This window comes from Salmo salar, chromosome ssa11 (genome assembly GCF_905237065.1).
Source record: "Salmo salar chromosome ssa11, Ssal_v3.1, whole genome shotgun sequence".
NCBI lineage: Eukaryota > Metazoa > Chordata > Actinopteri > Salmoniformes > Salmonidae > Salmo > Salmo salar.
Genome location: NC_059452.1, coordinates 44,194,175 through 44,216,297, shown reverse-complemented (window position 1 = coordinate 44,216,297; position 22,123 = coordinate 44,194,175). Strand labels below are relative to the sequence as shown.

The 22,123-nt window shown below is 44.0% G+C and overlaps 1 protein-coding gene across 4 annotated transcripts in view; it reads right to left on the bottom strand.

The window, feature by feature from the left end:
• Positions 1–22,123, bottom strand: part of LOC106595683 (tropomodulin-3) — a 54,199-nt gene that overhangs the window by 9,511 nt on the left and 22,565 nt on the right. For all 4 annotated transcript variants that reach the window (XM_045689636.1, XM_045689637.1, XM_045689639.1 and 1 more), the window contains 6 exons: positions 12,662–12,784; positions 12,326–12,403; positions 7,729–7,859; positions 5,837–5,944; positions 5,541–5,684; positions 4,948–5,092 (listed from right to left, as the gene is read on the bottom strand). In XM_045689636.1, coding sequence (XP_045545592.1) covers positions 4,948–5,092; positions 5,541–5,684; positions 5,837–5,944; positions 7,729–7,859; positions 12,326–12,403; positions 12,662–12,784 — 729 coding nt within the window. The remainder of the gene's footprint in view (positions 1–4,947; positions 5,093–5,540; positions 5,685–5,836; positions 5,945–7,728; positions 7,860–12,325; positions 12,404–12,661; positions 12,785–22,123) is intronic.

Below are 22,123 nucleotides of genomic sequence, written 5' to 3'. Positions count from 1 at the left end.
CGGTAACCCTGTCAGACTGACTGTGTATAATATACTGTGTTACGGTAACCCTGTCAGACTGACTGTAGTATAATATACTGTGTTACGGTAACCCTGTCAGACTGACTGTAGTATAATATATACTGTGTTACGGTAACCCTGTCAGACTGACTGTAGTATAATATATACTGTGTTACGGTAACCCTGTCAGACTGACTGTAGTATAATATATACTGTGTTACGGTAACCCTGTCAGACTGACTGTAGTATAATATATACTGTGTTACGGTAACCCTGTCAGACTGACTGTAGTATAATATATACTGTGTTACGGTAAACCTGTCAGACTGACTGTAGTATAATATATACTGTGTTACGGTAACCCTGTCAGACTGACTGTAGTATAATATACTGTGTTACGGTAACCCTGTCAGACTGACTGTAGTATAATATACTGTGTTACGGTAACCCTGTCAGACTGACTGTAGTATAATATATACTGTGTTACGGTAACCCTGTCAGACTGACTGTAGTATAATATATACTGTGTTACGGTAACCCTGTCAGACTGACTGTAGTATAATATACTGTGTTACGGTAACCCTGTCAGACTGACTGTAGTATAATATACTGTGTTACGGTAACCCTGTCAGACTGACTGTAGTATAATATACACTGTGTTACGGTAACCCTGTCAGACTGACTGTAGTATAATATATACTGTGTTACGGTAACCCTGTCAGACTGACTGTAGTATAATATATACTGTGTTACGGTAACCCTGTCAGACTGACTGTAGTATAATATATACTGTGTTACGGTAACCCTGTCAGACTGACTGTAGTATAATATATACTGTGTTACGGTAACCCTGTCAGACTGACTGTAGTATAATATATACTGTGTTACGGTAACCCTGTCAGACTGACTGTAGTATAATATACTGTGTTACGGTAACCCTGTCAGACTGACTGTAGTATAATATATACTGTGTTACGGTAACCCTGTCAGACTGACTGTAGTATAATATATACTGTGTTACGGTAACCCTGTCAGACTGACTGTAGTATAATATACTGTGTTACGGTAACCCTGTCAGACTGACTGTAGTATAATATATACTGTGTTACGGTAACCCTGTCAGACTGACTGTAGTATAATATATACTGTGTTACGGTAACCCTGTCAGACTGACTGTAGTATAATATATACTGTGTTACGGTAACCCTGTCAGACTGACTGTAGTATAATATGTACTGTGTTACGGTAACCCTGTCAGACTGACTGTAGTATAATATACTGTGTTACGGTAACCCTGTCAGACTGACTGTAGTATAATATATACTGTGTTACGGTAACCCTGTCAGACTGACTGTAGTATAATATATACTGTGTTACGGTAACCCTGTCAGACTGACTGTAGTATAATATATACTGTGTTACGGTAACCCTGTCAGACTGACTGTAGTATAATATACTGTGTTACGGTAACCCTGTCAGACTGACTGTAGTATAATATATACTGTGTTACGGTAACCCTGTCAGACTGACTGTAGTATAATATATACTGTGTTACGGTAACCCTGTCAGACTGACTGTAGTATAATATATACTGTGTTACGGTAACCCTGTCAGACTGACTGTAGTATAATATATACTGTGTTACGGTAACCCTGTCAGACTGACTGTAGTATAAATATACTGTGTTACGGTAACCCTGTCAGACTGACTGTAGTATATATATACTGTGTTACGGTAACCCTGTCAGACTGACTGTAGTATAATATATACTGTGTTACGGTAACCCTGTCAGACTGACTGTAGTATAATATATACTGTGTTACGGTAACCCTGTCAGACTGACTGTAGTATAATATATACTGTGTTACGGTAACCCTGTCAGACTGACTGTAGTATAATATATACTGTGTTACGGTAACCCTGTCAGACTGACTGTAGTATAATATACTGTGTTACGGTAACCCTGTCAGACTGACTGTAGTATAATATATACTGTGTTACGGTAACCCTGTCAGACTGACTGTAGTATAATATACTGTGTTACGGTAACCCTGTCAGACTGACTGTAGTATAATATACTGTGTTACGGTAACCCTGTCAGACTGACTGTAGTATATATATACTGTGTTACGGTAACCCTGTCAGACTGACTGTAGTATAATATATACTGTGTTACGGTAACCCTGTCAGACTGACTGTAGTATAATATATACTGTGTTACGGTAACCCTGTCAGACTGACTGTAGTATAATATACTGTGTTACGGTAACCCTGTCAGACTGACTGTAGTATAATATATACTGTGTTACGGTAACCCTGTCAGACTGACTGTAGTATAATATACTGTGTTACGGTAACCCTGTCAGACTGACTGTAGTATAATATACTGTGTTACGGTAACCCTGTCAGACTGACTGTAGTATAATATATACTGTGTTACGGTAACCCTGTCAGACTGACTGTAGTATAATATACTGTGTTACGGTAACCCTGTCAGACTGACTGTAGTATAATATACTGTGTTACGGTAACCCTGTCAGCCTGACTGTAGTATAATATACTGTGTTACGGTAACCCTGTCAGACTGACTGTAGTATAATATACTGTGTTACGGTAACCCTGTCAGACTGACTGTAGTATAATATACTGTGTTACGGTAACCCTGTCAGACTGACTGTAGTATAATATACTGTGTTACGGTAACCCTGTCAGACTGACTGTAGTATAATATATACTGTGTTACGGTAACCCTGTCAGACTGACTGTAGTATAATATATACTGTGTTACGGTAACCCTGTCAGACTGACTGTAGTATATATATACTGTGTTACGGTAACCCTGTCAGACTGACTGTAGTATAATATACTGTGTTACGGTAACCCTGTCAGACTGACTGTAGTATAATATACTGTGTTACGGTAACCCTGTCAGACTGACTGTAGTATAATATACTGTGTTACGGTAACCCTGTCAGACTGACTGTAGTATAAATATACTGTGTTACGGTAACCCTGTCAGACTGACTGTAGTATAATATACTGTGTTACGGTAACCCTGTCAGACTGACTGTAGTATAATATATACTGTGTTACGGTAACCCTGTCAGACTGACTGTAGTATAATATATACTGTGTTACGGTAACCCTGTCAGACTGACTGTAGTATAATATATACTGTGTTACGGTAACCCTGTCAGACTGACTGTAGTATAATATATACTGTGTTACGGTAACCCTGTCAGACTGACTGTAGTATAATATACTGTGTTACGGTAACCCTGTCAGACTGACTGTAGTATATATATACTGTGTTACGGTAACCCTGTCAGACTGACTGTAGTATAATATATACTGTGTTACGGTAACCCTGTCAGACTGACTGTAGTATAATATATACTGTGTTACGGTAACCCTGTCAGACTGACTGTAGTATAATATATACTGTGTTACGGTAACCCTGTCAGACTGACTGTAGTATAATATATACTGTGTTACGGTAACCCTGTCAGACTGACTGTAGTATAATATATACTGTGTTACGGTAACCCTGTCAGACTGACTGTAGTATAATATATACTGTGTTACGGTAACCCTGTCAGACTGACTGTAGTATAATATACTGTGTTACGGTAACCCTGTCAGACTGACTGTAGTATAATATATACTGTGTTACGGTAACCCTGTCAGACTGACTGTAGTATAAATATACTGTGTTACGGTAACCCTGTCAGACTGACTGTAGTATAAATATACTGTGTTACGGTAACCCTGTCAGACTGACTGTAGTATAATATATACTGTGTTACGGTAACCCTGTCAGACTGACTGTAGTATAATATACTGTGTTACGGTAACCCTGTCAGACTGACTGTAGTATAATATATACTGTGTTACGGTAACCCTGTCAGACTGACTGTAGTATAATATATACTGTGTTACGGTAACCCTGTCAGACTGACTGTAGTATAATATATACTGTGTTACGGTAACCCTGTCAGACTGACTGTAGTATAATATATACTGTGTTACGGTAACCCTGTCAGACTGACTGTAGTATAATATACTGTGTTACGGTAACCCTGTCAGACTGACTGTAGTATAATATACTGTGTTACGGTAACCCTGTCAGACTGACTGTAGTATAATATACTGTGTTACGGTAACCCTGTCAGACTGACTGTAGTATAATATACTGTGTTACGGTAACCCTGTCAGACTGACTGTAGTATAATATATACTGTGTTACGGTAACCCTGTCAGACTGACTGTAGTATAATATACTGTGTTACGGTAACCCTGTCAGACTGACTGTAGTATAATATATACTGTGTTACGGTAACCCTGTCAGACTGACTGTAGTATAATATACTGTGTTACGGTAACCCTGTCGGACTGACTGTAGTATAATATACTGTGTTACGGTAACCCTGTCAGACTGACTGTAGTATAATATACTGTGTTACGGTAACCCTATCAGACTGACTGTAGTATAATATATACTGTGTTACGGTAACCCTGTCAGACTGACTGTAGTATAATATATACTGTGTTACGGTAACCCTATCAGACTGACTGTAGTATAATATACTGTGTTACGGTAACCCTGTCAGACTGACTGTAGTATAATATATACTGTGTTACGGTAACTCTGTCAGACTGACTGTAGTATAATATACTGTGTTACGGTAACCCTGTCAGACTGACTGTAGTATAATATACTGTGTTACGGTAACCCTGTCAGACTGACTGTAGTATAATATACTGTGTTACGGTAACCCTGTCAGACTGACTGTAGTATAATATACTGTGTTACGGTAACCCTGTCAGACTGACTGTAGTATAATATACTGTGTTACGGTAACCCTGTCAGACTGACTGTAGTATAATATATACTGTGTTACGGTGGGCCTTGCTGACAGAAGAGAACCCAGCAGTGTGTGTTCTTACTCAGGTCATTGTTCTTGGTGATAGCAGCAGCAGCTCTAGCCCGTGGGCCTTGCTGACAGAAGTGATAGCCAAACTTCACTATGCTGTTGTTGTCCTCCAGCATCTTAGCCATCTCCATCTCTACTGAAGTCCCCAGCTGCTGCCTCTGTAGACACACACACACACACACACCGTCAAGAACCACACACACACACACGTCAAGACTCCTGGAGAAGTCAACAGCCAACAGTTTAAAATAATCTCTTCAATGTATCAGTGTTTTAGTGCAGGGTGTGTGTATTTAGTGTGAAGTGTCTGTGTTACCTGGTTGTCTATCTTGATCTCAGTGAGTGAGTGTGTGATGTGTGTGTATGTATGTATGTATGTATGTATGTATGTATGTATGTATGTATGTATGTATGTATGTATGTATGTATGTATGTATGTATGTATGTATGTATGTATGTATGTATGTATGTATGTATGTATGTATGTGTTACCTGGTTGTCTATCTTGATCTCAGTGAGTGTGTGTGTGTGTGATGTGTGTGTGTGTGTGTGTGTGTGTATGTGTGTGTGTGTGTGTGTGTGTGTGTGTGTGTGTATGTGTGTTACCTGGTTGTCTATCTTGATCTCAGTCAGTGTGTCGTTGTCTCGGAGAGCGTCCACCAGGGCGGCAGCACCAGCGCTGGTGATGAAGTTAGACTCGAGGTTGAGACTCCGCAACGACTTGTTCTCCTTCAGCATCTCACTCATCGCCTGGGGGAGTAGTTAGGAGTGGGTTGGAGCAAAACCCTGCACACACTTCTGCCCTACTCAACGACAAGACACCCACAGACAGACAAGACACCCACAGACAGACAAGACACCCACAGACAGACAAGACACCCACAGACAGACAAGACACCCACCACAGCGATGGGGTCGTTGCTCCGTGTGGCGGCGAGGCTGAACTTCTTGACGTGTGTGTTCCTCTCCATGGCCTTGGCAAACTCCTTCAGCGTGGGAATAGGAATGTTCTGGAACACCAGGAAAATACAGGGGAATCACAACGTGTCTCATTGCGTGATGTGTGTGATGTGTGTGTATGTATGTATGTATGTATGTATGTATGTATGTATGTGTGTGTTATATATATATATATTATATATATATATATATATATATATATATATATATATATATATATATATATATACACTGCTCAAAAAAATAAAGGGAACACTTAAACAACACAATGTAACTCCAAGTCAATCACACTTCTGTGAAATCAAACTGTCCACTTAGGAAGCAACACTGATTGACAATACATTTCACATGCTGTTGTGCAAATGGAATAGACAACAGGTGGAAATTATAGGCAATAAGCAAGACACCCCCAATAAAGGAGTGGTTCTGCAGGTGTTAACCACAGACCACTTCTCAGTTCCTATGCTTCCTGGCTGATGTTTTGGTCACTTTTGAATGCTGGCGGTGCTTTCACTCTAGTGGTAGCATGAGACGGAGTCTACAACCCACACAAGTGGCTCAGGTAGTGCAGCTCATCCAGGATGGCACATCAATGTGAGCTGTGGCAAGAAGGTTTGCTGTATCTGTCAGCGTAGTGTCCAGAGCATGGAGGCGCTACCAGGAGACAGGCCAGTACACCAGGAGACGTGGAGGAGGCCGTAGGAGGGCAACAACCCAGCAGCAGGACCGCTACCTCCGCCTTTGTGCAAGGAGGAGCAGGAGAAGCACTGCCAGAGCCCTGCAAAATGACCTCCAGCAGGCCACAAATGTGCATGTGTCTGCTCAAACGGTCAGAAACCGACTCCATGAGGGTGGTATGAGGGCCCGACGTCCACAGGTGGGGGTTGTGCTTACAGCTCAACACCGTGCAGGACGTTTGGCATTTGCCAGAGAACACCAAGATTGGCAAATTCGCCACTGGTGCCCTGTGCTCTTCACAGATGAACGCAGGTTCACACAGCACGTGACAGACGTGACAGAGTCTGGAGACGCCGTGGAGAACGTTCTGCTGCCTGCAACATCCTCCAGCATGACCGGTTTGGAGGTGGGTCAGTCATGGTGTGGGGTGGCATTTCTTTGGGGGGCCGCACAGCCCTCCATGTGCTCGCCAGAGGTAGCCTGACTGCCATTAGGTACCGAGATGAGATCCTCAGACCCCTTGTGAGACCATATGCTGGTGCGGTTGGCCCTGGGTTCCTCCTAATGCAAGACAATGCTAGACCTCATGTGGCTGGAGTGTGTCAGCAGTTCCTGCAAGAGGAAGGCATTGATGCTATGGACTGGCCCGCCCGTTCCCCAAACCTGAATCCAATTGAGCACATCTGGGACATCATGTCTCGCTCCATCCACCAACGCCACGTTGCACCACAGACTGTCCAGGAGCTGGCGGATGCTTTAGTCCAGGTCTGGGAGGAGATCCCCCAGGAGACCATCCGCCACCTCATCAGGAGCATGCCCAGGCGTTGTAGGGAGGTCATACAGGCACATGGAGGCCACACACACTACTGAGCCTCATTTTGACTTGTTTTAAGGACATTACATCAAAGTTGGATCAGCCTGTAGTGTGGTTTTCCACTTTAATTTTGAGTGTGACTCCAAATCCAGACCTCCATGGGTTGATAAATTGGATTTCCATTGATTATTTTTGTGTGATTTTGTTGTCAGCACATTCAACTATGTAAAGAAAAAAGTATTTAATAACATTATTTCATTCATTCAGATCTAGGATGTGTTCTTTTAGTGTTCCCTTTATTTTTGTTGAGCAGTGTATATGTGTTTATGTGTGTTTAAGTACCTTGATGTTGTTGAGGTTAACCTCCGTGAGCGCAGCGTCGTTGTTTTTTATCCTCTGCAGAGTGTCGTCTACGTTAGTGGGGTTAGGAGGCTCATCAAACACTGGGTTCATCTTCTCCCCCATCACCACGTCTGGTGAGAAATATATTCATCTGTATCCATCACACTCATTTATATAGGAGGACTGTAGTCACTAAACCACCCGAAATATATTCATCTGTATCCATCACACTCATTTATATAGGAGGTCTGTAGTCACTAAACAACCAGAAATATATTCATCTGTATCCATCACACTCATTTATATAGGAGGACTGTAGTCACTAAACCACCAGAAATATATTCATCTGTATCCATCACACTCATTTATATAGAAGGACTGTAGTCACTAAACAACCAGAAATATATTCATCTGTATCCATCACACTCATTTATATAGGAGGACTGTAGTCACTAAACCAGAAATATATTCATCTGTATCCATCACACTCATTTATATAGGAGGACTGTAGTCACTAAACAACCAGAAATATATTCATCTGTATCCATCACACTCATTTATATAGGAGGACTGTAGTCACTAAACACCAGAAATATATTCATCTGTATCCATCACACTCATTTATATAGGAGGACTGTAGTCACTAAACCACCAGAAATATATTCATCTGTATCCATCACACTCATTTATATAGGAGGACTGTAGTCACTAAACAACCAGAAATATATTCATCTGTATCCATCACACTCATTTATATAGGAGGACTGTAGTCACTAAACCACCAGAAATATATTCATCTGTATCCATCACACTCATTTATATAGGAGGACTGTAGTCACTAAAACCAGAAATATATTCATCTGTATCCATCACACTCATTTATATAGGAGGACTGTAGTCACTAAACAACCAGAAATATATTCATCTGTATCCATCACACTCATTTATATAGGAGGACTGTAGTCACTAAACAACCAGAAATATATTCATCTGTATCCATCACACTCATTTATATAGGAGGACTGTAGTCACTAAACAACCAGAAATATATTCATCTGTATCCATCACACTCATTTATATAGGAGGACTGTAGTCACTAAACCAGAAATATATTCATCTGTATCCATCACACTCATTTATATAGGAGGACTGTAGTCACTAAACAACCAGAAATATATTCATCTGTATCCATCACACTCATTTATATAGGAGGACTGTAGTCACTAAACAACCAGAAATATATTCATCTGTATCCATCACACTCATTTATATAGGAGGACTGTAGTCACTAAACAACCAGAAATATATTCATCTGTATCCATCACACTCATTTATATAGGAGGACTGTAGTCACTAAACCAGAAATATATTCATCTGTATCCATCACACTCATTTATATAGGAGGACTGTAGTCACTAAACAACCAGAAATATATTCATCTGTATCCATCACACTCATTTATATAGGAGGACTGTAGTCACTAAACCAGAAATATATTCATCTGTATCCATCACACTCATTTATATAGGAGGACTGTAGTCACTAAACAACCAGAAATATATTCATCTGTATCCATCACACTCATTTATATAGGAGGACTGTAGTCACTAAACCGGAAATATATTCATCTGTATCCATCACACTCATTTATATAGGAGGACTGTAGTCACTAAACCAGAAATATATTCATCTGTATCCATCACACTCATTTATATAGGAGGACTGTAGTCACTAAACAACCAGAAATATATTCATCTGTATCCATCACACTCATTTATATAGGAGGACTGTAGTCACTAAACCAGAAATATATTCATCTGTATCCATCACACTCATTTATATAGGAGGACTGTAGTCACTAAACAACCAGAAATATATTCATCTGTATCCATCACACTCATTTATATAGGAGGACTGTAGTCACTAAACAACCAGAAATATATTCATCTGTATCCATCACACTCATTTATATAGGAGGACTGTAGTCACTAAACAACCAGAAATATATTCATCTGTATCCATCACACTCATTTATATAGGAGGACTGTAGTCACTAAACAACCAGAAATATATTCATCTGTATCCATCACACTCATTTATATAGGAGGACTGTAGTCACTAAACAACCAGAAATATATTCATCTGTATCCATCACACTCATTTATATAGGAGGACTGTAGTCACTAAACAACCAGAAATATATTCATCTGTATCCATCACACTCATTTATATAGGAGGACTGTAGTCACTAAACAACCAGAAATATATTCATCTGTATCCATCACACTCATTTATATAGGAGGACTGTAGTCACTAAACAACCAGAAATATATTCATCTGTATCCATCACACTCATTTATATAGGAGGACTGTAGTCACTAAACAACCAGAAATATATTCATCTGTATCCATCACACTCATTTATATAGGAGGACTGTAGTCACTAAACAACCAGAAATATATTCATCTGTATCCATCACACTCATTTATATAGGAGGACTGTAGTCACTAAACAACCAGAAATATATTCATCTGTATCCATCACACTCATTTATATAGGAGGACTGTAGTCACTAAACAACCAGAAATATATTCATCTGTATCCATCACACTCATTTATATAGGAGGACTGTAGTCACTAAACAACCAGAAATATATTCATCTGTATCCATCACACTCATTTATATAGGAGGACTGTAGTCACTAAACAACCAGAAATATATTCATCTGTATCCATCACACTCATTTATATAGGAGGACTGTAGTCACTAAACCAGAAATATATTCATCTGTATCCATCACACTCATTTATATAGGAGGACTGTAGTCACTAAACCAGAAATATATTCATCTGTATCCATCACACTCATTTATATAGGAGGACTGTAGTCACTAAACAACCAGAAATATATTCATCTGTATCCATCACACTCATTTATATAGGAGGACTGTAGTCACTAAACAACCAGAAATATATTCATCTGTAGTGTAGCGGTTACATGGTGGTAACCGTGTTTATGTTGGGGTTAGTAGTTTAGCGGTTACATGGTGGTAACCGTGTTTATGTTGGGGTTAGTAGTGTAGCGGTTACATGGTGGTAACCGTGGTTACGTTGTGGTTAGTAGTGTTGCGGTTACATGGTGGTAACCGTGTTTACGTTGGGGTTACGTTGGGGTTAGTAGTGTAGCGGTTACATGGTGGTAACTGTGTTTACGTTGGGGTTACGTTGGGGTTAGTAGTGTAGCGGTTACATGGTGGTAACCGTGTTTATGTTGGGGTTAGTAGTGTAGCGGTTACATGGTGGTAACTGTGTTTACGTTGGGGTTACGTTGGGGTTAGTAGTGTAGCGGTTACATGGTGGTAACTGTGTTTATGTTGGGGTTAGTAGTGTAGCGGTTACATGGTGGTAACTGTGTTTACGTTGGGGTTACGTTGGGGTTAGTAGTGTAGCGGTTACATGGTGGTAACCGTGTTTACGTTGGGGTTACGTTGGGGTTAGTAGTGTAGCGGTTACATGGTGGTAACCGTGTTTATGTTGGGGTTAGTAGTGTAGCGGTTACATGGTGGTAACTGTGTTTACGTTGGGGTTACGTTGCGGTTACATTGCGGCTATCTTGAGGTTACATTGTGGTCATGTGGTTACATTGCGGTTGTGTTATGGTTACATTGTGGTTACATTGCTGTTGTGTTGTGGTTACGTTGCTGTTGTGCTGTGGTTACATTGCAGTTGTGCTGTGGTTACATTGCAGTTGTGCTGTGGTTACATTGCAGTTGTGTTGTGGTTACATGGCGGTTGCGTTGCGGTTACATGGCGGTTGCGTTGCGGTTACATGGCGGTTGCGTTGTGGTTACATGGCGGTTGCGTTGTGGTTACATGGCGGTTGCGTTGTGGTTACATGGCGGTTGCGTTGTGGTTACATGGCGGTTGCGTTGCGGTTACATGGCGGTTGTGTTGTGGTTACATGGCGGTTGTGTTGTGGTTACATGGCGGTTGTGTTGTGGTTACATGGCGGTTGTGTTGTGGTTACATGGCGGTTGTGTTGTGGTTACATGGCGGTTGTGTTGCGGTTACATGGCGGTTGTGTTGCGGTTACATGGCGGTTGCGTTGCGGCTACATGGCGGTTGCGTTGCGGTTGTGTTGTGGTTACATGGCGGTTGCGTTGCGGTTGTGTTGTGGTTACATGGCGGTTGCGTTGCGGTTGTGTTGTGGTTACATGGCGGTTGCGTTGCGGTTGTGTTGTGGTTACATGGCGGTTGCGTTGCGGTTGTGTTGTGGTTACATGGCGGTTGTGTTGTGGTTACATGGCGGTTGCGTTGTGGTTACATGGCGGTTTGTTTGTGGTTACATGGCGGTTTGTTTGTGGTTACATGGCGGTTGTGTTGTGGTTACATGGCGGTTGTGTTGTGGTTACATGGCGGTTGTGTTGTGGTTACATGGCGGTTGCGTTGTGGTTACATGGCGGTTGCGTTGTGGTTACATGGCGGTTGCGTTGCGGTTGTGTTGTGGTTACATGGCGGTTGCATTGTGGTTACATGGCGGTTGCGTTGCGGTTGTGTTGTGGTTACATGGCGGTTGCGTTGCGGTTGCGTACTCACTGTTGTATCCTCCGTCTTTACTGCTGGTTCCATCGTAACTCTGGGTGCTGGTCACCAGGGTATGGACACCTAGGATCGCTGTGGACAAACACACAACAGGCTTAGTGTGTGTGTGTGTACCATGGGACAAGCCTGGCTGACAGCGTGTATGAAAGACTCCTGTATTTAGCTGTCCTTAGAGAGACTGGAGACAGTAAGATACACAGACCTTTAGCTGTCCTTAGAGACAGAAGACAGACACAGGACAGTAAGACACAGATCTTTCTAACGCAGCGAGAGAGAGAGGCCGTGTGTGTCTCTGTCTCTAAGACAACCTACCTACCCCCTCCCCCTTACCTGCCAGGTCACAGAGCTCAGTGTCGGTAGCGCTGGACAGGGCCTCTTCTAGTTCCGGGTCAAGGGTCGTTACCTCTTCCTGACGAGACTCGATGGGCCGCTGCTTGGGAACAAATGCCTTGCCTACAGGGAGAGGCAGAGCGAGAGGGAAAGATTGAGAGAGGGGAGATATGGGAGAGTGAAGGGAGATAGGAGAGAGGGAAGATGGGAGAGAGAGAGAGAGAGGGAAAGGGAGAGAGAGAGAGAGAGAGAGAGAGAGAGAGAGAGAGAGAGAGAGAGAGAGAGAAGAGTGAAAACCTGATTAGGCAGATGTATCCAACTTCCTGTTGACCCTCTGGTCTCTTCTGTACGGGTCATTCCCAGCTGACACAGGAAGGACCACAATGCACTGCAGAAGCGATGGAGGTCTGCCAGAGAACCAATGTTTATTTTTAATGTCCAGAGAGACAGATGAACAATCACCACTGTTAAAACTCATCAATATAGTCAATACTGCATATGGCACAACAACCAATATGTTAGTAGTAGCTGGAGGGAGTCAGATAAACTCACTGACATCCCTTTTATGTCTCCGCGTGCAGTTTGAAGGAAGTTGCTAACTAGCGTTAGCGAAATGACTGGAAGTCTATGGGTATCTGCTGCTAGTTAGCTCTAACTTCCTTCATACTGGACACAGACATAAAAACGGTATCCGCAAGTTAATCTGACTCTGGGGACGTAGATAAAGGGCGTCATTGTTAAAATCCCAAAGTATCCCTTTAACTTGGAGATGGTTCGTTTTCTCCTCCCCTCCTCTACAGCAGTGCTTCAAAAACTACTTGGGATGTTAAAACGCTTTCAGTGTAAACTGAAACTACTAAACCAAATACAAAATGGATATCGTTTTTTAATAGCCTATAATAACAATAATCTTGGAGAACTTCCAATCACCAAAATAAAAGCTAGACAATCAGATCGTCATTGATTTTGTTAATATGTTTGGAGCATAAAAACACAACATTAGCCATGTCAAAATGCGTGGAATTGTAGGAAATTAGCTTTAAAACCGCTAAAAGTTTCTTGACCGCCGAGATGGGGGCCTCAAATTTTCTTGCCCGGGGCCCGGACAGAATTCAGCCGTACAAACACTCCTTTTTTCTCTCTCTCTCGTTCTACCACCCTTTCTCACCCCAATTTCATCATATCCAATTCCAATCTTGTCTCATCGCTGCAACTCCCCAACTGGCTCGGGAGAGGCGAAGGTCGAGTCATGCGTCCTCCGAAACATGACTTGCCGAAATGAGCTTCTTAACACACCCGCCAGCTTAACCCAGCCGCACCAACGTGTCTGACGACCGACGTCAGCCTGCAGGTGCCCGGCCCGCCATAAGGAGTCGCTAGAGCGCGATTAGCCCAACTAAAGTCCCCCCCAGCCAAACCCTCCCCTAACGACGCTGGGCCAATTGTGCGCCGCCCTATGGGACTCCTGGTCATAGTCAGTTGTGACACAGCCTGGGATCAAACCCGGGTCTGTAGTGACACCTCAAACATTCCCTTAGACCACAGCACCACTCAGGAGCCCCCAAAACCCCTTTAGCTCCAGAAAAAAACTCTGCATTGTTACAAATAATGTCATAATAACACTCAATTTATAACAAAATTGGTCCCAATAGCCCATTCTCAAATCTACATTGAGTTTGATGTTTTGAAGAAGGCTTTTATTTATCCATTTTCTACTTAATCTTTAGTCTGGGTATATTCTTTCACCACATTTAGCCATAGGATGAAGGGGAAATGTTTGCAGTTTTTAATATCATATCTGAATGAGACTACCAAAAATCAAAATGGTACAGTGTGTCCTCCGGCCGGTAATTCAACCATGATAACAAGTTTAGATAGCTGCCCGCAAAACTCACTTAGCAGCCTAAACATTTCTGTTTGCTGACATGGGCTAATTGACCGACTATCAGTGAATGACATAAGCAGAAAAACTGCTTATGCACAACCAAATTTAGAAATTGCAACTTGTGTATTCTACTTATCTAACTGTCAACAGTAAGTTGAGACCCCGACGGGAGGATGGGATTGATCTGACAGTTGCCCATCCCTGCTTTAGAGTCTAGAGTTGCGAAACCCGAGTAACTTTCTAAAAATCCCACTTAGAAGATTCCAGGATTCAGGACCCTACTGGTGTTTAACCCAGGGGAGATGCAGGACCCTACTGGTGTTTAACCCAGGGGAGATGCAGGACCCTACTGGTGTATAACCCAGGGGAGATGCAGGACCCTACTGGTGTTTAACCCAGGGGAGATGCAGGACCCTACTGGTGTATAACCCAGGGGAGATGCAGGACCCTACTGGTGTTTAACCCAGGGGAGATTCAGGACCCTACTGGTGTTTAACCCAGGGGAGATGCAGGACCCTACTGGTGTATAACCCAGGGGAGATGCAGGACCCTACTGGTGTTTAACCCAGGGGAGATGCAGGACCCTACTGGTGTTTAACCCAGGGGAGATGCAGGACCCTACTGGTGTATAACCCAGGGGAGATGCAGGACCCTACTGGTGTATAACCCAGGGGAGATGCAGGACCCTACTGGTGTATAACCCAGGGGAGATGCAGGACCCTACTGGTGTTTAACCCAGGGGAGATGCAGGACCCTACTGGTGTATAACCCAGGGGAGATGCAGGACCCTACTGGTGTATAACCCAGGGGAGATGCAGGACCCTACTGGTGTTTAACCCAGGGGAGATGCAGGACCCTACTGGTGTTTAACCCAGGGGAGATGCAGGACCCTACTGGTGTTTAACCCAGGGGAGATGCAGGACCCTACTGGTGTTTAACCCAGGGGAGATGCAGGACCCTACTGGTGTTTAACCCAGGGGAGATGCAGGACCCTACTGGTGTTTAACCCAGGGGAGATGCAGGACCCTACTGGTGTATAACCCAGGGGAGATGCAGGACCCTACTGGTGTTTAACCCAGGGGAGATGCAGGACCCTACTGGTGTATAACCCAGGGGAGATGCAGGACCCTACTGGTGTATAACCCAGGGGAGATGCAGGACCCTACTGGTGTATAACCCAGGGGAGATGCAGGACCCTACTGGTGTATAACCCAGGGGAGATGCAGGACCCTACTGGTGTATAACCCAGGGGAGATGCAGGACCCTACTGGTGTATAACCCAGGGGAGATGCAGGACCCTACTGGTGTTTAACCCAGGGGAGATGCAGGACCCTACTGGTGTATAACCCAGGGGAGATGCAGGACCCTACTGGTGTATAACCCAGGGGAGATGCAGGACCCTACTGGTGTTTAACCCAGGGGAGATGCAGGACCCTACTGGTGTTTAACCCAGGGGAGATGCAGGACCCTACTGGTGTATAACCCAGGGGAGATGCAGGACCCTACTGGTGTTTAACCCAGGGGAGATGCAGGACCCTACTGGTGTTTAACCCAGGGGAGATGCAGGACCCTACTGGTGTTTAACCCAGGGGAGATGCAGGACCCTACTGGTGTTTAACCCAGGGGAGATGCAGGACCCTACTGGTGTTTAACCCAGGGGAGATGCAGGACCCTACTGGTGTTTAACCCAGGGGAGATACAGGACCCTACTGGTGTTTAACCCAGGGGAGATGCAGGACCCTACTGGTGTTTAACCCAGGGGAGATGCAGGACCCTACTGGTGTTTAACCCAGGGGAGATGCAGGACCCTACTGGTGTTTAACCCAGGGGAGATGCAGGACCCTACTGGTGTTTAACCCAGGGGAGATGCAGGACCCTACTGGTGTATAACCCAGGGGAGATGCAGGACCCTACTGGTGTTTAACCCAGGGGAGATGCAGGACCCTACTGGTGTATAACCCAGGGGAGATGCAGGACCCTACTGGTGTTTAACCCAGGGGAGATGCAGGACCCTACTGGTGTATAACCCAGGGGAGATGCAGGACCCTACTGGTGTATAACCCAGGGGAGATTCAGGACCCTACTGGTGTATAACCCAGGGGAGATTCAAGACCCTACTGGTGTTTAACCCAGGGGCTGCATTCGGTCTTCAACGAGGTCCGCAATGAAAATGGTTTATATTTCCTTAACATCAAAATTGGCAAAAAAAAGGAAAAAAGATCCTCTATCATTTTGGGGAATTTGATGCTCCTTGACTGTCTCATTCTGGTGTTTAGAGTTGGACAGTCAAACTGTATGACTGTCTCATTCTGGTGTTTATTAGAGCTGGACACAGTCAACAAACTGTATGACTGTCTCATTCTGGTGTTTATTAGAGCTGGACACAGTCAACAAACTGTATGACTGTCTCATTCTGGTGTTTATTAGAGCTGGACACAGTCCAAACTGTATGACTGTCTCATTCTGGTGTTTATTAGAGCTGGACAGTCAAACTGTATGACTGTCTCATTCTGGTGTTTATTAGAGTTGGACAGTCAAACTGTATGACTGTCTCATTCTGGTGTTTATTAGAGCTGGACACAGTCAACAAACTGTATGACTGTCTCATTCTGGTGTTTAGAGTTGGACAGTCAAACTGTATGACTGTCTCATTCTGGTGTTTATTAGAGCTGGACACAGTCAACAAACTGTATGACTGTCTCATTCTGGTGTTTATTACAGCTGGACACAGTCAACAAACTGTATGACTGTCTCATTCTGGTGTTTATTAGAGCTGGACACAGTCCAAACTGTATGACTGTCTCATTCTGGTGTTTATTAGAGCTGGACACAGTCACAAACTGTATGACTGTCTCATTCTGGTGTTTATTAGAGCTGGACACAGTCAACAAACTGTATGACTGTCTCATTCTGGTGTGTAGTACAGCTGGACACAGTCAACAAACTGTATGACTGTTTCATTCTGGTGTTTATTACAGCTGGACACAGTCAACAAACTGTATGACTGTCTCATTCTGGTGTTTATTAGAGTTGGACACAGTCAACAAACTGTATGACTGTCTCATTCTGGTGTTTATTACAGCTGGACACAGTCAACAAACTGTATGACTGTCTCATTCTGGTGTTTATTAGAGCTGAGACAGTCCAAACTGTATGACTGTCTCATTCTGGTGTTTATTACAGCTGGACACAGTCAACAAACTGTATGACTGTCTCATTCTGGTGTTTATTAGAGCTGGACACAGTCAACAAACTGTATGACTGTCTCATTCTGGTGTTTATTAGAGCTGGACACAGTCAACAAACTGTATGACTGTCTCATTCTGGTGTTTATTAGAGCTGGACACAGTCAACAAACTATGACTGTACGTCCATTATTAGTTGTACAGGTTAGATTTGGTTTGAGTCATTTTAAATTATATTGAGTTTGTTTCCACCACAAAAACAACATTTCATGTATTTATTTTTTGTACTCAAACCACGCCGCGGGACAGATTGGCCGGATCCAGCCCGCGGGCCGTGTGTTTGACACCCCTGCTCTAACCCTTCCTATCTGGACGGGTCATATTGTTCTTCTAGGAAGCACAGACTGCTTAGCCCTGACTGTCCGTGTGTGTGTGTGTGTGTGTGTGTGTGTGTGTGTGTGTGTTCCAGTCTGTAATTGTATAATACAGCTATCATTTGTCTCAATTATGTCTATTTGAACTAACACTACATTAGTCAATGTTTCATGTCTCACACACACACACACACACACACACACACACAATTCTATTTCTCATTACACACATTTTCCATGCTCTCACTCTCTCTGCCTGCATATCTATACACCAGTCTCTAATTACTGTACCTAGGAATGACATCACCACCAACGAACCAGAGCACACACCCCAGAACCATATCTTACTGGTGAACACACACAAGACATTTCCATTACTCATGTACTTGTCTTGTTTAGTTCATTTTCTCTGAGCTGTGTTGAGATTGATGTCATGATGTTTCTGCTCTGGGGTCTCTAGAGGTCGTTTTATCCATAACGCTAACTCCTAGCGGCTAATGTCTATTAGCTGCTCCAACTCATTCGGAGGTCGTTTTATCCATAACGCTAACTCCTAGCGGCTAATGTCTATTAGCTGCTCCAACTCATTCTGAGGTCGTTTTACCCATAACGCTAACTCCTAGCGGCTAATGTCTATTAGCTGCTCCAACTCATTCGGAGGTCATTTTATCCATAACGCTAACTCCTAGCGGCTAATGTCTATTAGCTGCTCCAACTCATTCTGAGGTTGTTTTACCCATAACGCTAACTCCTAGCGGCTAATGCGTGTCTACTACAGAGGTCTTTAGAGAACACACCAACAGAGCTAGAGACAAGACACACAGAGAGAGGGGGCTAGAGGGAGCGAGAGCTAGAGAGAATGGGGGCTAGAGGGAGCGAGCGCGAGGGCTAGAGGGAGCGAGCGCGAGGGCTAGAGGGAGCGAGCGTGAGGGCTAGAGGGAGCGAGAGCTAGAGGGAGCGAGAGCTAGAGGGCTAGAGGGAGCGAGAGCTAGAGGGAGCGAGAGCTAGAGGGAGCGAGAGCTAGAGGGAGCGAGAGCTAGAGGGAGCGAGAGCTAGAGGAGCGAGCTGAGGGGCTAGAGAGGGCTAAGGGAGGCGAGAGCTAGAGGGAGCGAGAGCTAGAGGGCTAGAGGGAGGCGAGAGCTAGGCGAGAGCTAGAGGGAGCGAGAGCTAGAGGGAGCGAGAGCTAGAGGAGCGAGAGCTAGAGGGAGCGAGAGCTAGAGGGAGCGAGAGCTAGAGGGAGCGAGAGCTAGAGGGAGCGAGAGCTAGAGGGCTAGAGAGGGCTAGAGGGAGCGAGAGCTAGAGGGAGCGAGAGCTAGAGGGCTAGAGGGAGCGAGAGCTAGAGCGCTAGAGGGAGCGAGAGCTAGAGGGAGCGAGAGCTAGAGGGAGCGAGAGCTAGAGGGAGCGAGAGCTAGAGGGAGCGAGAGCTAGAGGGAGCGAGAGCTAGAGGGCTAGAGAGAGCGAGGGCTAGAGGGAATTTATTATTTATTCATTCTTTTTACCTTTATTTAACTAGGCAAGTCAGCTAAGAACAAATTATTATTTACACTGATGGCCTAGGAACAGTGGGTTAATTGCCTTGTTCAGGGGTAGAATGACAGATTTTTACCTTGTCAGCTCAGGGATTCAATCTAGCAACCTTTAGGTTACTGGCCCAACGCCCTGACCACTAGGCTACCTGCCGCCCCATTCTTAATGGACTTGCCTAGTTAAATAAAAGGTTACATTTTAAAACATTACACTTGACCAGGACCCATAGGGATACACACCCTGAGACTCCCCTACTGCAGGATAGACGGACTGTAAGTGGTACAGTGTGATCTACTGCAGGATAGATGGACTGCATCTAAGTGGTACAGTGTGTTCTACTGCAGGATAGATGGACTGCATCTAAGTGGTACAGTGTGATCTACTGCAGGATAGATGGACTGTATCTAAGTGGTACAGTGTGATCTACTGCAGGATGGACGGTATCTAAGTGGTACAGTGTGATCTACTGCAGGATAGATGGACTGTATCTAAGTGGTACAGTGTGATCTACTGCAGGATGGACTGCATCTAAGTGGTACAGTGTGATCTACTGCAGGATAGATGGACTGTATCTAAGTGGTACAGTGTGATCTACTGCAGGATGGACGGTATCTAAGTGGTACAGTGTGTTCTACTGCAGGATGGACTGTATCTAAGTGGTACAGTGTGTTCTACTGCAGGAAAGACAGACGGTATCTAAGTGGTACAGTGTGTTCTACTGCAGGATGGACTGTATCTAAGTGGTACAGTGTGTTCTACTGCAGGAAAGACAGACGGTATCTAAGTGGTACAGTGTGTTCTACTGCAGGATGGACTGTATCTAAGTGGTACAGTGTGTTCTACTGCAGGACAGATGGACTGTATCTAAGTGGTACAGTGTGTTCTACTGCAGGACAGATGGACTGTATCTAAGTGGTACAGTGTGTTCTACTGCAGGATGGACGGTATCTAAGTGGTACAGTGTGATCTACTGCAGGATAGATGGACTGTATCTAAGTGGTACAGTGTGATCTACTGCAGGATGGACTGCATCTAAGTGGTACAGTGTGATCTACTGCAGGATAGATGGACTGTATCTAAGTGGTACAGTGTGATCTACTGCAGGATGAACGGTATCTAAGTGGTACAGTGTGTTCTACTGCAGGATGGACTGTATCTAAGTGGTACAGTGTGTTCTACTGCAGGAAAGACAGACGGTATCTAAGTGGTACAGTGTGTTCTACTGCAGGATGGACTGTATCTAAGTGGTACAGTGTGTTCTACTGCAGGAAAGACAGACGGTATCTAAGTGGTACAGTGTGTTCTACTGCAGGACAGATGGACTGTATCTAAGTGGTACAGTGTGTTCTACTGCAGGACAGATGGACTGTATCTAAGTGGTACAGTGTGTTCTACTGCAGGATGGACTGTATCTAAGTGGTACAGTGTGTTCTACTGCAGGATGGACTGTATCTAAGTGGTACAGTGTGATCTACTGCAGGATGGACTGTATCTAAGTGGTACAGTGTGTTCTACTGCAGGATGGACTGTATCTAAGTGGTACAGTGTGATCTACTGCAGGATGGACTGTATCTAAGTGGTACAGTGTGTTCTACTGCAGGATGGACTGTATCTAAGTGGTACAGTGTGTTCTACTGCAGGATGGACTGTATCTAAATGGTACAGTGTGTTCTACTGCAGGATGGACTGTATCTAAGTGGTACAGTATGTTCTACTGCAGGATGGACTGTATCTAAGTGGTACAGTGTGATCTACTGCAGGATGGACTGTATCTAAGTGGTACAGTGTGTTCTACTGCAGGATGGACTGTATCTAAGTGGTACAGTGTGTTCTACTGCAGGACAGATGGACTGTATCTAAGTGGTACAGTGTGATCTACTGCAGGATGGACTGTATCTAAGTGGTACAGTATGTTCTACTGCAGGATGGACTGTATCTAAGTGGTACAGTGTGTTCTACTGCAGGATGGACTGTATCTAAGTGGTACAGTGTGATCTACTGCAGGATGGACTGTATCTAAGTGGTACAGTGTGTTCTACTGCAGGACAGATGGACTGTATCTAAGTGGTACAGTGTGTTCTACTGCAGGATGGACTGTATCTAAGTGGTACAGTGTGTTCTACTGCAGGATGGACTGTATCTAAGTGGTACAGTGTGTTCTACTGCAGGATGGACTGTATCTAAGTGGTACAGTGTGATCTACTGCAGGATGGACTGTATCTAAGTGGTACAGTGTGTTCTACTGCAGGATGGACTGTATCTAAGTGGTACAGTGTGTTCTACTGCAGGATGGACTGTATCTAAGTGGTACAGTGTGTTCTACTGCAGGATGGACTGTATCTAAGTGGTACAGTGTGATCTACTGCAGGATGGACTGTATCTAAGTGGTACAGTGTGTTCTACTGCAGGATGGACTGTATCTAAGTGGTACAGTGTGTTCTACTGCAGGATGGACGGTATCTAAGTGGTACAGTGTGTTCTACTGCAGGAT